Source organism: Grammomys surdaster, unplaced genomic scaffold (genome assembly GCF_004785775.1).
Source record: "Grammomys surdaster isolate TR1022 unplaced genomic scaffold, NIH_TR_1.0 218, whole genome shotgun sequence".
Lineage (NCBI taxonomy): Eukaryota > Metazoa > Chordata > Mammalia > Rodentia > Muridae > Grammomys > Grammomys surdaster.
The window spans coordinates 2,657,914-2,675,764 of NW_021604663.1; the positions used below are offsets into that span (position 1 = coordinate 2,657,914).

At 45.5% G+C, this 17,851-nt stretch overlaps 1 protein-coding gene across 1 annotated transcript in view; it reads left to right on the plus strand.

Annotated features, from left to right (window-relative positions):
- Positions 1 to 17,851, plus strand: part of Prkn (parkin RBR E3 ubiquitin protein ligase) — a 1,140,372-nt gene that overhangs the window by 1,072,573 nt on the left and 49,948 nt on the right. Inside the window, exon 10 of the mRNA XM_028772728.1 lies at positions 17,628 to 17,711. Within this exon, the coding sequence (XP_028628561.1) occupies positions 17,628 to 17,711 (84 nt within the window). The remainder of the gene's footprint in view (positions 1 to 17,627; positions 17,712 to 17,851) is intronic.

The following is a 17,851-nucleotide window of genomic DNA, read 5'->3' on the forward strand; positions in this document are numbered from 1 at the left end:
GTCTCTCTCTCTCTCTCTCTCTCTCTCTCTCTCTCTCTCTCTCTCTCACACACACACACACACACACACACACAGTTCTCAGTCATGAGCATGAAAAGGTCGTGAGGAGACAGGTAATATAGTTTAAGGACAAAGCTTGTTGTAACATTGAATTAGAGTGGGAGTCAGAGGCATGGTAAGATTGTTTACTTTGTTAAGGATGGGTTAAATTACAATGAGCTGAATACACACAGAAGGGAAGCAGGTTGAGTACATAACTTTTTTTTAAAGATTTATTTGATGCATATGAGTATATCACCATTGCTGTCTTCAGACACACCAGAAGAGGGCATCAGATCCATTACAGACGGTTGTGAGCCACCTCGTGATTGCTGGGAATTGGACTCAGGACCTTTGGAAGAGCAGTCAGTGCTCTTAACCACTGAGCCATCTCTCCAGCCCAAGTACATAGTTTTAAGTGACCTTAAAGTATATATATATATATATATATATTGTGGTTTTTCGAGACAGGGTTTCTCTTATAGCCCGGGCCATCCTCGAACTCACTCTGTAGACCAGGCTGGCCTCGAACTCAGAAATCCGCCTGCCTCTGCCTCCCAAGTGCTGGGATTAAAGGCATGCGCCACCACTGCCCGGCCTTAAGTATATTTTTAACTTGGTTCCAAAGTCAGGCAAAAGTACAGTTTCTGAAGGAAAGAAATAATTCAGGGGAAAAAAAAGCCATTGCTTAAAGGAAGTGAGGTGCTAAAGGCAGGTCTTCTGGTTGTATCAGCTCACAAACTCTCTGTCTGCTCTCAACTTCCTGACCACAGTGCAGCCATGCCTGCCGATGAACTGTCTGCCTCAGACTGCAAGCCAAAATAAACCCCTTCTCCCTGAAGTTGCTCCTTGTCAGGTATTTGATCACAGCAAATTCGAAGAATAACGAACAGAGAGGAGGAGTTTGTCTACGTGGGGTCTGCACACTGAGAACCACAATCTGGGTTACATTCGCTGTGTAGCACAGTAGCTCAGGGCAGCTGAGGCAGGTGTAGCGTCCAGTCTACTCCTCCCTCACAGCCTCACGAGCTGCAGCAGGCTGTGCCCTAACTGAAGGATAGGAACACTCTGTTCTGTAGTGAGCACTGCCAAATTTCTACCCTTACAGGATGGAACCAAAAAGCTATTAGGTGGGAGACGCTAACTCGGATGGTGTTTCGCTCACGCACGCCAGTTGTCTCTGTGGCTCTGAACCTCTGGACCTCTTGCTCTTTAGCTGTCAGTTAATTACGCTGTTCCCAGCCCTTAGCAAAACAGTAAAATCAGAAGAGGAAAAGAAACTTAGGCATGTGTGAGGGGGGCGGGTGGGAAGGGAGTCTTGCAAGGCTAGGATTTAGTTCATAATTTAGTGAGACACTTGCAAGGAGGGAATGGTACTGGGAGATAACGGGGAGTGGATTTTTTTTTGCAGGTCATTGGTATTTGGCTTCCTTCTCTCCGCATGACCCCCAGGCAAGCTTTATCTTGTGTTAACAGACGTCCAGAGGAGTCTTCCAGCACAGTGATGGGCCTCTGTGGGAATCAGCTCCCTAAGTGTGCCCTGATTTCTGCATTGTCTGCAGGTGAGGGAGAGATTCGTGTCAGGAAGACAGAGCAAGGAGGTCCCACCTTAAACATCTACAGCTGGGAGGGAGCCTCCTCTTAGAGGCCCCAGGAATCTATGATGCTTGCTTCTTGCTGAAAGATTCCAGGGGAATAAATACCTCTGGTCCCCCATCTCTGATGCCCCCAATCCCTGCCACACACCAGCTGGAAGAGGTTCTGAAAACACTGCCACGTGACCACGTGGCCACGTGACACAATGACAAGCTCATGGAAAGGTCTAGAGGCAGTTCTGGTTCATTCCAGCCTAGTCTCTCCAAGTGGAATCCAAATCACAGCCCTGACTTTTCAATTGAAATCTTAAATTAAGGTATAATTACATCATTCCTCCCGTCCTTTTTCTTCACCTTAACCCCCGCCATGTACTAAATACTGATTTCTCTGAAGCATCAAGTTTGGAAGTCCTGCCGCTGAGGCCAAAGCTTTTTCTCTCAAAAGCAAAGGTCTTTACTGGAAAATAAATGGAGAGAGGGCAGTAATTGTGAATCAAAGTCACCGTGACTATGTAGATCATTACTGCCTTCCGTTATTAAATCCAGCCCATCAAAGGGGTGGGTGATATTTCAGCTGGGAATACCAGCTTCTCAGTGGGGCACTCTGAGAAGCTGACCACTTGATGGCAAGATACTTATCTGACCTTGGTATAAAATCTGACAAGGATGTTGGGCAGGCAAAACAGGTACTCCAAGCAAACAGGTGCTCAGAGTCAGGAGAGACGCTCGTGTGTTCTGGGAGCAGTTGCTGTGTGTGTGTGTGCGCGTGTACATATGTGTGCGTAGCCAGCAAAGTCTCTTGCTTTCGTTGTAGTGTTATTACACCTCAGTTCCTGTAACTAGACTGATTTGTTTTCTGTACCCTGCAATACTTTCTTTAAATGGAACCAGCTGGAGACGTAGTTCAGTTGGTAGAAATCCTTGCTCAGAGCTATTCGTCCAAACCCATGCATCACGGTCAGGGCACTAGGGCCGGGATTAGCGGTCTACACCTTTAATGCAAGCACCTGGGAAGCTAAGCTACACAGTGAGACTGTGTCTAAAATAAAATAAAGCAAAACAAACCTAGGTGTCATGGCACAAGCCTACAAGCCCAGCACCCAGGAGCTAGAGGCAGAAGGATCACAAGTACAGGGCTATCCTCTGCTACATAGTTAGCTCAAGGTCAGCCTGGGACATGTGGGACTTAGGAAGGGGGGGGGAAGAAGAGAGAGAAAGAAAGAGGAAGAGAAAGGAAGGAAGGTAAAGAAAGAGAGAAAGAAAGAATGAAAGAAAGAAAAAGAAGGAAAGAAAGGGAGGAAAAAAATATTTAAATAATTTGATTCATTAAAATACTCTTTGTTTGTTTGTTTGTTTGTTTGTTTGCTTGTTGACAGTACTAGGACTGTACACAGGGCCTGGAGCATGTAAGGCAAACTCCCCGCAACCCAGCCCTCTCTTCTTTTTCTGTTTCTAGAGAAGGCCTTACTGATTTGCCCAGGCTACCCTTGAACTTACAGCCATCCCTGCCTCAGGCTCTTGAGTAACTGGAATCAAGGCTGTGCTCTTACATTCCATAATCTAGGCCGTCTCCAGACCAGAGGTTTTTCTAGCCACTGGCTACACACGAGGGTTCTAGGCACACCTAGCCAAGCCAGTCCACACCACAATGTGCTGTGAATATGAATTGTAGGCTGGGCCTCAAAAGCTTAGTAAATCTCAGACAACAACCTCCATCAAGGAGTGTTACTTGGAATATATTTGGTGAAGTCAGCATTACAATTAGGTTCGCCCGGTTCTTTTCCCTCTTTTAATGCAGTTACTAGAACACTTAAAATTGTTGCTACTTTGGCCGCATAGCTTTAGTCTAGACTGTGTCCCTTTATAAAACAAAGACGAAAGCAGTACAAAATCGTACTGGTTCTTAGCCTACTCCAAGTCGGTTTTGTTGGTAATGCATCCTAGCATCCAAAACTAAGGTCTTAGGTGAGCCTCTGCCCCGTCCCCTTCCCTGGACCCTAATTAGCTGTAGGGTGGGTGCTCTACGCTGTCCAGCCACCCGAGGCCACACAGTATGTACTGCATTTCTCCTGTTCTAAGCAACCAAATAGTGAGGCACCAAACAAGATTCCATTCCATCGCAGCGCTCCTGTAGCCCTGGCCACGCTACGGAGTCCCATAGCCAGCTTCCAAGCCCCATCCCCTGCCCTTATGTTCCTTCCAGCTCCAGCTCCTCACTCCACGCCTCCCTGCTCTCCCCAGCACAAAATCTAATCATAATAAGAAATGCTGCCCATCCCAAGACGGCCCCTCTACTCGCACCGTTCCTAGCAATTGATTGGGTGCTATCTGAGGGCAGGAATACTGTGTCCTACAAACTCCGGGCGGTCTCTGTTCACCACCTCAAACTCACACTCTGTACTCCCAAAAAACCTCGCGTCTTTAGATAATGTGGGTGTGGCTAGCTGAGCACAGACTCCATGACGTCAGAGCGTGGAGGAGGAGATTCACACACTAAACATACTGAACAAATAAATGCCTATGGGAAAAGGGCTTTGGCATGAGGGAGGACTTGGAGGGTGTGAGGGTAGGTATTTCCTAGAAGAGCAGGAGACACTGTCTCTCATCCTCCTCCGTAGAACCTCGAGACACCTGGCAAACGGTACACACCAGGGACTTCAGGATGACCTCTCACCTGCCATGTCCCCTTGCCTTTCTCAAGGTCATATTAAAACTCACATCCTGTTGTAGAACTTCCAGGGTGAGAGGGCGCTGGGTATCGGCTCTTCTCACAAGCTCCCGGCAGAGGCGACACTCTGGGCTGCAGGGAATGCCAGTGTTGTGTCCTTAAGGCTTGCCCCCGATTCATGCCTCACAGAGGCCATCAGACAGTGGCCGCTCTGGGTTTCTGGGGCTCCCACTTCCCCTTCACGGAAGGGGTCCTCAGCAGGTGTCACACTCCTCCCTTAAGAAGATAAGGACTCCGGACGGTGGTGGCGCACGCCTTTAATCCCAGCACTTGGGAGGCAGAGGCAGGCAGATTTCTGAGTTCGAGGTCAGCCTGTTCCAGAACAGTGAGTTCCAGGATAGCCAGGGCTACACAGAGAAACCCTGTCTCGAAAAAACAAAAAAAGAAGATGAAGAAGAAGAAGAAAGAGGAGGAGGAGGAGGAGGAGGAGGAGGAGGAGGAGGAGGGATAAAAAGATAAGGACGAAGCAGGCTCTCCTTCAGACAGCCTTCTCATCAGCAGACAATTGTCCCAGGATTTTGTCTTCTTTCTTTACAAGCTGTGGTCCTTTAAGAGGGTCTGGATTTCTGTGCCCTTGGCTTTCTCTCTGGGCCTTACAGCTCGTCTCTGCCCACCACGCCCCACACCTTCATGCACTTATCCTAACCTTTCTCTGTGAGCAAATCATTTCTGGTTCCCGTGATGTGAACCTTCTCCACCCGCCATGCCCGTGAGCTTAGCCAGAGTGTGACGACTCACCTTTGTGTCTCTGGACCAAATCTGCCCCTGACCAAAGTCCCAGTTCCAGGTCTTACCCCTCCCTTCTGATCTCTAGGCATCACTGCTGTCCCCCTGCCTCTTGGTCCCAGGAATATTCAGCCTGTGCCCAGGACAGCTATGAATGCAACCCAAAACAATTCATTAAAAGCATTATGAGGTGTGAGTGACTGGGGGTGGGGGGACAACTCTGCTGTATGGTTATCAAGCATCGACATTGTAGATAACAGTGTTAAAACCGTGGACTTCTAGTTCCTCCTACCTGTTCACCCTGCAAAGACTGTGAGATTCGAAGTGTCCACGGCCCATCTAATCAAAATGTAAAGTGGGCAGCATTGTGGCTTGAAGAAAGGCGAAGGGCAAAATGCCAATGCCATGTGCCCTCTCCCGTGACCTTCCATGCCCCCTGACTCCCCTCTCCTTCCTATGATGACTACAGTCTTGCACACAGAACTACCCACCCAGGCACAGGATCAAGTTCTGCCCACAATCCACAGCTGTTCCACAGCTTACCCATTCTTCGTAAGGACTGCCTCTCCACCCCAGCTGTAAGCCTCTGATTCTGAGTACCCATAACTAACTAGGATTCTGATTCCTGGGGAGATGAAAACACATAAGATGATGGTGATGGTGATGGTGATGGTGATGATGATGATGATGATGATGATGATGGTGGTGGTGGTGGTGGTGATGATGATGATATAAAGCTTGGCTACCTAAGAGGAGGTGGATGAACATTGTTTGGTATGGACAAGTTTGTCAGTAGTCATGTGTATAAGAAGATAACGCTGACGGGAAGCAGCTGAGCATAAATATCAGACCCCTTGCCTTCAGTGGTGGGTGAGGCCCTGGGATCTGTCCCCAGGAGGAGGGAGAGGCATCGAGAATGCATAATTGAAAGCAGAACACACCGATTGCCTTGCTCAGGACTAGTGACAAGAGGCTAGGATGTGTGTCCCATCCCCACACCTGTGTGACTGTGTGAGACCCACTCAAGTAACATGTATCTTTGGTTTCCCCCAAGGTGGGGTTTTTCACTATATTGCCTAGACTATCCTTAAACTCATAATCCTCTTACCTCAGCCTCCCAGGCTCTGGGATTACAGGAGTACATCAGAAAGGCCAGTTAAATATGCACTTTGGGTTGATTTATTGCTTATTGATGAAGTAAAAAAGAAATCTATCTACAATGTGCTTGCAGGGTGCCTCTAGCATGCTTGGACCCTTTCTGAAACTGTTCCTACCCCCAAATTGCCGAGGGCTGGGCCAAGGTGTTCTGGAAGGGGAGACATTTACCTCCCCGACTGTGCTAGGGAGCAAAGGATGCCCACAGGCATATGGGACAAATTTGGCTCAAATTGCCATATGGCTTGAATTTCACATTTTTACTGGCGTGGTATAATCATTTTTACAGAGTCTAGTGCCCTGCTACAGATTGTAAATGATAAGGTCAGGAGGATTAGAGACCAGTTAAAAATTATAGAAGACATATGTTGCTCGTTTTACTAATGAATGGCCAGATTCAAACACACTCCCTAATTAATGGCAATATTTGAAAGTGGTGTTGGATCTGATAACTCTGCGACCAGTGCTCTGTTTCTGGAGGACTCCAACTGCTCCAGAAGGTCTGGGAAATGCTGGTTTGAAAGCATAGCTGGGCATGCCTTCCAAGACAGTAAGCAGAATTTTCAGTTAGAGACGAAAATTTACCCACCAAGAAGTTTGTTTAAAGGAACACGGATGGTGGGAATCTTGGCGTGAAAGCATTCCGAAAGTCTCAGCTTGCAACTAAATCCTACTTTAGCCTTTGGGAACAAGGGAGCCATTACAAGACGGAGGCCAGTCACTGTGGGAGTTGTTCTTTAAAATGCTCACAGCTAAGACAAATAGGAGGGAAATCTGGAAGGTGAGAAAGACCCAGAATCACTGTCACAAACTTCGCCCCCCTCCCCTCCCCCACTTTCTGTGGACCTGGGTACCTATTCTGCCAAATTAAGGCCCAGGACACTGCATGGGGGTAGAACCTACTACTCTCCTATTTCCATCTCTCTCGATTGGCCCTTTACTATTCTGACGACATGTCAGTGTTAGAATCAACCAAGCAGGTCAGAATCAGAACAGAACAATCAATGAAAGGCTCTAAGCAAGAAGCATTGGGAATGGACAGAGAGAGACAGCCACAGGCCATCAGGACCTTTGTTCAGCTACAGAGACTAGGCTTAGACATTGTTCAGAGTTCTTTCCATAGCCAGGAAACCTACAGATTTTCTTTTTCCTGTACAAAATCAGCTATGGAAACAAGGTTCCCCATGGCTTTGTTTATAATACAGAGACAGGGAAAGGGCGTGAGGCACATGTGCCCACTGGAACCTTACATAGCTGTTTAGATCCAGGGAGACTGAAGCTAAACTCAATACCTATATGAAGCCCTAGGTGAAAGACCAAGGTGTTGTCCACAGTACATAGTAGGACATTCTATAGACCATGCGGTTTTAAAATAGCATTTATGTATACTTCAGAGTATAAGATATTTCTAGAACATGCACTGAAGCAGGAGAGCTTTCTCTGGGAAGCTCTGTAGCTGACCAAGAAAAACTGGAGATTATTTTTGCGATGCTTCTTGAATTTGTGCTGATGAGCCTGTGTAATCCATTCAACAAGTACATGAACTATTTTTTATTTATCTTTATTTTACGTATCTGGCTGTTTTGCTTGCGTGAATTTCTATGCACTCATATCCACATAGTGTCTACAGAGTCCAGAAGTGGGTGTTGGATCTATTGGAACTGGAGTTACAGGCTGTTGTGAGGCACTGTGTGGGTGCTGCGAATCAAGTTCGGGTGCTCTGCAAGAGCCAGTGGTGCTCTTAGCCACTGAGCCAGCTCTCTGGCTCACATAAACTATTCTTAAATACGTTCTTCTAGCTGGGCTGCCTTGTCTGGCCTCAGTGGAAGAGGATGTGCCTAGCCCTGCAGAGACTCCATGTGCCAGGGTGGGCAGATACCCAGTGGGACCTCCACTCTCTCAGAGGAGAAGGGAAAGGGATGGAAGGAGGGACTGTGGAAGGGGGAGATCGGGAGTGGGGCAGCAATCAGAAGGTAACATGAATAAATAATAAAAATGGAGAAAAAATCTATGACTATGCAAATTATATACCAATAAAGCCATCAAAGAAAAGAAAGTATAAACAGGCAATAAACATTTTAAGTTAAGATAAAAAAAAAACCCACCTATTCTGAGGAAGGAATAAATTGCAATACCTTTGTGTCTACTCATGAAACTCGTGGCTTAATTCTCAGCAACACACCCTGGAGCTAACTAGGGTCTAGTGAAGGGCACAAGGGCAGAGACCCACTTAGGATGTTTGTTTTGGTTGCTAGGCACCCCTTAGTCTAAGCAAAGTTTCCTTTCCACCGGTGGCAATCTGAGTGGACCTGGCATGTTGTTCATGATGCCCTCGTTCTAAACTGAATGTGAAGGTTCCCACTCATACATACACTGTGTAAATTATGCCTATGCACCTGACACTTGGGGTGCATTAATGAAGTAAAAGGAAAGGGAATTGGTGATCAGAGTCCCTTTGAGAAAGTCCACGGATGGACATTAAACCAAGGGCACGTTCAAGGTCATGAACCTGAAACCAATATGACTCTGGGGCGGCACAGAGGCAGTCATTCTGCAGGAAACCAGGTAGGGGTGTTTTGCCGTCCTGGGATCATTAGTGTAGAGTTTGGGAAGCATGAAGAAACATAGCCCTGAGTCCTTGAGCACTGGACCCAGCCTCCTTGAGACCCTTACCCGGCCATTCGGAGAGACCACTTTATAGTGGGTTGTCTTGGTCTGTTTGTATTTCGAGCTCAGCATCACCTCCGTTCACCTTCCACCATGAGACCGGGGTTTTAATACCTCATGTACTTGAAATGACTTCCCTTTCGTCTTCTCCAGCCCGTGGATTATCCGTGCTATTGCCCAACACTGTGTCCACTCAGCCACACTGTCTTGTCAGGACAGGTTTTGCATAGACCAGCACCTGGTCCCCCTCCCACTGGGGGCATCACCCTTTCAGTGTTCTGGTTTCACTCACTGGTCTGAAATGATGTATCTCTGCTGCCACCTTCAGGACAGCCACCTAAGGTAGAGTCCTGATTCTTCCGTCCCCAAGCAAGTGAAAAACCCACGCATGCTTGCTTTGTGCTTTTAATGTTTCCTCAAACCACAAAGAAGGGTCCTATGGTGGCATTTGATTCCTTCCTAGTCTTTTAAGCTAGAACTTCAGATCTGCAGAAGAAAAATAGGCGGCACATGACAGGACGCTTTTAATACAGATACAATTGTGACAGAAAACGGGTACAAAGAGATTTGGGGTTTCATGTCGGGATCATTCATCAACATTAAGAATCAAAATCTGATTTTAAGGGTCACTGCTTGTAGATTCCGACTGGCTCTAACCTGCATTGATCAGCAGCCCCTTGCCTGTCCCAATTGCATCAGAAGCTATTCGCTGGGTTCACCATCATGCTTCCAAAGAGAAAATACACATCTTGAGTGTGTCCATTATGGGCATATGAGAAACAAGACTTAAACATCAATCATATGATAGCTTCCCCAATATCATACTGACAGATGGACACCGTGGGGAATTTCTCCAGCTCCATGGTATTAATGGTCCGAAGGGTTGATGACCCTTTGTATATACACAGGAGTAGTGCCAGCATCTTTCTCTGAGCAGATTCGTAGCTGTAGCAAAGGCTTGACGTTGCGAAGGGGGTCTTCGACTTTCACATGACTATCTGTATCATCAGTAGACCGAGATGCATGTTAGGTAACCAGGTGCTTAGCGTCCCTGTATATCTTTATTGCATAGGAAGCATCCCAACCCTGTAAGAAACGATTTCTTGTTGTGTTTACTGTGTACCAGAGACTGTGTGAAGTATTTATTCTTTTGTTGTACCTTCTTTGAAGATGCAAACATGCAAAAAGATGCCTCTGTGTTAAACCTGAAAATTGAAAGGAGAAAAACCAATCCATCATTGTCCAATTAAACCAAGCTGTGTTTTGGGGGTGTACCTGGGAATGGCCACTCAGGCTGCCTCTCCCTAAGTTGGAATTTTAGACAGCAGCCCCCACCAGCCCCTTGAGGTCCTTTTCATAGGAGAGATAAAGAGTTTACAGGGCAAGAGAGTTGGGTTTTATGCAGTGTCAGAAAGATACAATGAAAGGGAAGGAATGGGATATTATATACCGTGTAAACGGGGTCACAAGTTTAGTGTGGGTTGGAAACATGTTTCACCGTTTACAACAGATCTAAGAAACAGGAACTTATCATTAACTACAAATAGAAACCTTAACTTACAAGGACTTAACACAGGAGAAACGGGAACTTACTCTTAACTTGTCTTAACTGCAAACAGAAACCTTAACCTACAACTGTATATTGTTCCTGTGAAGTCTAGCACTCTCTCCAGAGTCTCTGGCTTCAAAGGTTCTGTTTTGAAGCAATAGATTAAATATATATTTTTATCTTGTTATCATTTTTGAGATAAGTCTCTTATGGTCCAAGCTGACCTTGAAGTCAGTATGTAAACAAGAGTGAATTTGGTATCCCTGCCTCTACTTACTGAGAACTGATACTATAAGCACATGCCACCACGCCCAGCTTATTTGGTTCTGGCATCCAACCCAGGGCTTCCTGCATCCCAGGCAAGCATTCTATCAACTGACCTACATCTCCACCTATAGTTTGGTTTGGTTTAGTTAACAGGGTCTCACCATGGTGTAGCCAAAAACTCGCTGTATAGACCAGGATGCCCTTGAATATCATAAAGATCCACCTACTTCTGCCTCCTGGGGGCTGGGATTAAAGGTGTGCACCACAACACCAGGCTGTTCCTAAATGTAAATCTTACAGACTATTTTGTGAATTGGTACATGCTATTCTTTCACATGATTTTAAATGCAGTCATGGTGAGGATATGTCCTGCAAGTATGCCATTAGAGGATTTTGTCATTGTGGAAACATCATGGGTCGTAGTTATAAAAACCCTAAAAGGTGCAGCCTCTAGCAAACCTAAGGGTTAGGGTACAGCCTGTGGTGCCTGGCTAAGTATCTACACAGCATGCTACTGTGGTGAAGACTGCAGGCAGATGTACACAGTGGCAAGCATTTGTCTATCTAAATGTATGTCAACATACAAAGATCCAATAAGAACACAGTGAGAGATTTTAAAACAGCATCTCTACCTAGGGCACTGACATAGGACAGAGCTGATAGGCGTGACATTGGCTACAGGTTACAGGAACTACTGTGAGTGTTAAGCCCCAGGACAGCACTGTGAACTTCTGCAGACTTCAGACACACTGTGTGTTTAACTACACTAAACATACACACATGTGAACACACATGCATACACACATATGTACACACACATGCACATACTCTCATGCACACATACACATGCGCACACACACATGCACACACTTGCACATATACACATATGCACACACACATGCACACACTTGCACATATACACATATGCACACACACATGCACACACTTGCACATATACACATATGCACACACACATGCACACTCTTGCACACATACACATGCACACACATGCATACATACAGGCACATACACATTGTTCTTTTTTCAACATTAAATCAACTTTAGCTTAATATGATATACTTTATATAGTTTTTAAACATAAGCATACTATATAAAACATTTTCTTTATACCTTTATTCTATAAGTTTTTTCACATTATTTTTAAACTTTTTAAGCTAAAACAGTAGGATCCAAACACACCCTTTGGCCTTGGCCTCCCCGACCCCCGGGATGAAAGTTATCAATGTCAGTGATGCTTCTTGCCTCACCCCACAAGGTCTCCAGGGATGGTAACATGGCACTGTCCCCTCCGACAGAGGCAGTACTTTCTTCTGCATCTCTCCTGACAGGCATTACTTTTAACACTGTATTCGGGTTGCTTCGTTCAGCCTGATTACTCTTGTTCAACAAAGATTTTTCTTGTGAGTACGGAACATGGTCCTATCAGTAACAGCCCATTGCGGTTGGGATGCTTCTGATAAAGTCACTATCAGTTTTCTGGCAAGTTCTGTTTTATCTCCTGCAGTCTCTCCCCACCCCCATCCCATTACTCCCCACTTCTTCAGTGATGTATGCCCTGATGCTGGCATCTCCGAGACCTACCATTAACTCAAGCATGTCTCATGTAACCACACTCAGTGTGCTAACTGGGAGGGAAAACAGGATCCTGTACTAACAAAAGCTCAGCTCTTACTAAGTAGAAAATGATGGGTTTATCTGATTTAGGCTTTATTAGATAGCGAAAGGGTGTTTTTTTAACCTCTTCTCGGGCACTCAGGATAAGTTTATCACCTCAGTTAAGAGGAAGTTAGACACAGTTTCCTAGGCTTGGAATGTGCTAGAGGTAACATTGACTCCTGTATCCAGGTTATGTCCTTGCATTCCTCTATCACTTGGTTCATGGCATTGGATCTTCGAGTTCAGTTGCTCATTGTCAGATCAAAGGAAGTAATCGAGCTGTTGAGACCTTCGCCTGCACTTTGCCTGCACTGGATCCCCTGGGACTGGAGTTACAAACAGTTGTGAGCTGTCACGCGGTTGCTGGGAACTGAACCGGGGTCTTCGGGAAGAGCAACAAGTTCTCTTAATCGATGAGGCATCTCTCCTAGGCTAGATTTTTTTTTTTAATGAAAAAGGATATATATAGTTTTGTAAAGAATACAGAAGGTTTAAATTCTTGTAGTTTTATGGTCATCGTTTTACAAAAGACAGGGAATAAGATGACTTAGAATTTTTCTGAAATAGTTATGTCAGCCAGAGCTCCAGCAGAGAGGCAGAGCCCCCAAGATGCTTACACACACACACACACACACACACACACACACACTCACACACACACACACACACATGTGAGAAAGATAATACCTAAATAAACAAACACACATGTACGGATTATGATTATAGGCACACACATATGTGTTGGTTACACCTATGCACATATTCATACATTTATAGCTATAAAGATGCATATTACTTATTTATATTAAGGTATCTGTTACAGAATTGGCTTACCAGGGTCTGTGAGCTAGACAAACCTGCCTGAAGTTCACAAACAGGACAGGCCTTGGGAAGAACAGGATGAAACTGGTAGGCACAGCCTGACCCTGAAGCCCATGTAGCGGGTTGAATCCAGCCACCCACATAGCCTAGGGAAATCTCACTGAAAACCAGCACTCTGTCTGTAAAATGTCTTCAGAGCAGTCCCTCTGTCGAGTGTGATGGGCCTGTGAGGACTGTGGCCTAGCCAAGTTTATATATGAAGCTGCCATCACGGGTGCTCCTAAGGCCGTGTGTTTGACCCTTCTAATAAAGCCTAACAGTGGAACGGGGTTCAGAAAGCTGGAAGAATAAGTATGGATCGCTTCTGTAAATTAATTTGTTTGTTTGTTTGTGACAGAGTTTCTCTGTGTAACCCTGGCTGTGCTGGAAGTCAATCTGTAGACCAGGCTGGCCTCAAACTCAGAGATCTGCCTGCCTCTGCCTCCCTATGGAGTGCTAGAACTAAGGACATGTGCTCCCGCCACTGGCACTATTTGGTCTTTTTTTTCCCCCATAGCTGAGGACTAAACCTTGTGCTTGCCAGGCAAGCTCCCTACCACTGAGCGAAATCTCCAACCCTATACTTTTGTAACATTTTAAAACATATAAATCACATATAAGTGCATATAAATCAGGTGGCATTGCACATACCCGTAAACATGCTATGCCTAAGCACACAGAACGCTTAAGCAGAGCCAGTCTGGGCTATATTGTGAATCCAAGCCCAGACTGTACTATAAGATGAGACCTTGTCTTGGAAAAACTATATATTTCCATTTTTAAAATGCAAAATGAAATGCTGTAGAAGTCATTAGTGATTGTGAGATCCCTCTCAAGAAAAGGCAGGAAAGGCAAGCTGTGTAAACGGTCCGTAGTCATCTCCCTCGGTTCAGCTGACCTCTGCTCCCGAGGCTTGGGAGGGCAATGTACATGTCCAGGGAGCCTGAGCAGCTATGCGGCCATGAACAACACATGGTAGAGATCTGTGTAAAATGGGAGCCTTCCACCTCGCTGGTCAGAGAAAACCCATAAGCCCCTGTGGGAGACAAGCTTACTTCAGTGAGTGTGGGACTATGGGGTTGGGGGTAGTCTGTCTGTCTTCTCCCAAAGAAGCTTTCCCTCTTGACACAATTTCAGCACCAGCAGAGTTTCTGCACTGGCCCACAAAGTCATCCCAAGGAGCTGTGCTGCCGGGTGAGGCAAAACATCAGTCAGCGCTCAGGAGACTGAGGCCAGAAGAAGGCTCAATCCCAAATTTGACCTACTTAGTGAGACCTTATCTCAAAAAAAAAAAAAATCCAGTTTCTAGAAATGAATGCATAGAAAGACGGCATCTTGTTAAATAGAAATCTATTACAACGAGTTGGTTTCAATGAAGATGTTCTTAAAAGCATTCAGATAAGTTATGGTTATTGTTAGTGCCGGAGAGATGGGAGAGGGGAGTTCCAGGAATTTTTTTTTTTAGAGAAAAAAAAAAAAAAAGAATCTTGTGCCTTGTAATTCTTTTTCAAAACTGAAGTTCCTTTTAGATAGGAATAAAATATTGGGGCTGGAGAGATGGCTCAGTGGTTTAGAGGTCCTGAGTTCAATTCCCAGCAACCACATGGTGGCACACAACCATCTGTAATGGAATCTAATGCCCTCTTCTGGTGTGTCTGAAGACAGCTACATGTACTCATATGCATAAAATAAATAATTTTTTTAAAAAGCTATAGTGTACTCATATACATAAAATAAATAAATCTTTAAAAAAAGAATAAATATTTCCCACTGTTAACAAACAAGAGAGAAAGAGAGAGAGAGAGAGGCCCACTACCATCAAGTTTTGTGTGTATCTGAATATCTGAATGGTTTTCAGAGACTAACAGAGAAAAGGAGCCTTTGTACACAGGTCCCTATCACTGTAGGGCAGAGGCAGCTAGGGCATCTGTGGTTTCACAGGAATGATGTCAAGTTATTAATTCATAGAGGCCTCTAGATGTTGATGGCCACTGTGTTTTACTCAAAACTTTAAACCAGTCCAGTTCAGCCCTGTGAGTCTTCCGTGGCACCCTGGGATACCTTCCGGCACAGTTTAGATTTTATTTCCAGAATGAAATCCTTTGCATTCAAACAAGCCCCTTGTTGAGTGCTCAGAATAACGTGATTACAAATCCCCCAAACACTTTCAAGATCAAACCAGACCCTTCTAGACCAGTGGTTCTCAACCTTCCTAAAGCTGCCACCTTTTAATGCAGTTCCTCATGCTGTTCCCCCACCACCCCCGCCAGCCATAAAATTATTTTTGTTGCCACTTCATAAATGTAATTTTGCTGCTGTTATGAATCACGAAGTAAATATCTGAGTTTTCTGGTGGTCTTTAGGTTATTTAACACCCCCCCCCCCAAAGGGTTGGAGACCCACAGGTTGAGAACCACTGTTCTAGATGGTTCTTCGGCTTATGTAGAACAGTTTCAAGTCGTTAACTGGAGAGAGTTCTGAGCTGCCTTGGAACAGAAACAAATTAGCATATGAATTAATGTCACTGCCAGCATAGTCAGCCAGAATTTTCACCCTCCACACACACCAATCAAAGCGTGGGAGCTTTCGTTTGTGTGTATTGTCTTGGTTTTTCCTTTTCCTTTTTCTTCCTTTTTTTTTCTTTTCTCTTTTTTTTTCCCCTTTATGGTCCTCTTTTTCACAGTACTGGTGAATTTAATGTCTTTGCGTCAGGAGAGGCCTATTTATTCTGACAAACTGATCAACCTCCAGGGTGTTCCTGCACCATGAAACTGATTTTATATCTCATCCCCTGGCTAATAAGATGTGAAGTGCTTTCCCTGTCACGCCAAGAGATCAAACTAGTTTCCCTGGAAGTGGCGGGGCTCTCAGCCAGCTCTCTATGGCTGAGCTGACTGAGCATGCCAAAGCTGAAGGGTGGGGGTGGGGCCAACCCGGAGATTCCTGCCCTCACTCTAAAAAGAGAGACCTTTGGAGGTGGCACTAACTTACTGTATCCGGTAGGGATAAATAACATATCATGGCATAGACCCTGGCAGCCATCTGCGAGGGGACCCATGCAGGCCCTTTCCTTTAAGTTGGTGAACTTGAGCTTCTAAGATGACATTCCATCACTCAGGAGGCCAGCCTTCCTGCTGTGAGAAGTACAGAGTGAGCAATCTAACACCTTCCAAACGTGAACTCCCGAGCACTGTAGTAACGGCTCTGGAGGGAATTTCTACTACACCTGACCTCCTGCAATGGAAACCAGTCAAAACGCAGGCGTGGGGCCGGAGAGATAGCTCAGGAGTTAAGGGTACTGACTGCTCTTCCAGAGGACCCGGGTTCAATTTCCAACACCCACATGGCATCTCACAACTGCCTGTAATTCTAGTTCCAGGGGATCTGATAGCCTTTCCTGGCCTCCACAGGCACTAGGCACATACGTAGCATACAAATACACATGCAGGCAAAATACTCAAACTCATAAAATTGTTAAAAAATAAAATTTAAAAGCAACAACGTTGCTTTTAAAAAATGTACGAGATTTCCATCAGCCTATGTGGGTAAGGCACATATTAAATAAACTTCGTGCTTTGACTTGTGTTCGATCCTCCAAATCTTCCAGTAGCCACAAATATACGTATATGTACGTGTATATAAGTGATGTATATATGTGAATATATGTACGTGTGTATACATGTTAATATGAGAATGTGTGTGTACAAACATTCTGAAAAACAATGCCAAATTTGAATTAAATCTACTCCCAAACACCTTGGACTGAGGGATGTTGAGCCTGCAGCTGATGGATCTCCTTGTGTGGTGAAGGTGTTGTGAAGAATGATCATGTAGGGTTGGTGTTTCTCCTGAGTCCCAGAGAAGCAGCTGACGTCTTTTGAAAACAAAGTCGGTGCTGCCGGCACTGTTTGGGTTGCTTTCATTTTTCCGTTCATACTCATCGTACCTCAATCAAAACCGCGACGAACGCCCGGCTGATGTCCAGTCACACGAGCTTGAGGACTCCCAAGCCACTGGATGGCTTCTAAGAGTTCCGGGCCTTCCGTAGCTTTCCCATGGTATCTCAGGTGTCAGGTGGAAAGATGACCCCATCTCAGTGAGTCACAATGTGGAGCCGTCCTCAGCCACTGCAGCAGCCTTGGACGTGGCTGAGATGTGTCCGCGTGAGATGCGCACGATTCATCTCTGTAGCCCTGTTGAGGCGCACGGAACCCTCTCTAACAGTGAACAGACCCGTCAAAAATATAATCTGATCCCATTTTGCAAACAGTAATTTGAATCAGAAGCCATCACTCAAGCCAGAGACCAAAGTAGAGTTTAGAATGCAGCGGAATGTTCTGATTCGTGGTGTGTTCTCTTGCAGCTTGTTTTCTGCCGGGACTGCAAGGAAGCATACCATGAAGGTGAATGTGACTCACTGTTCGAAGCCTCAGGGGCGACTTCTCAGGTAAGAGTGATTCCCTCACCCTGCTAAGCGTTGCCTGGCACCCTTGTAAGCAGCAACCCCTCTGCAAGTCACAGGAAGTTAGCTCCACTGTGAAAGTCTAAGCACAGAAACCTTGCAACTAAGTGAGCCTCTGGCTTCCC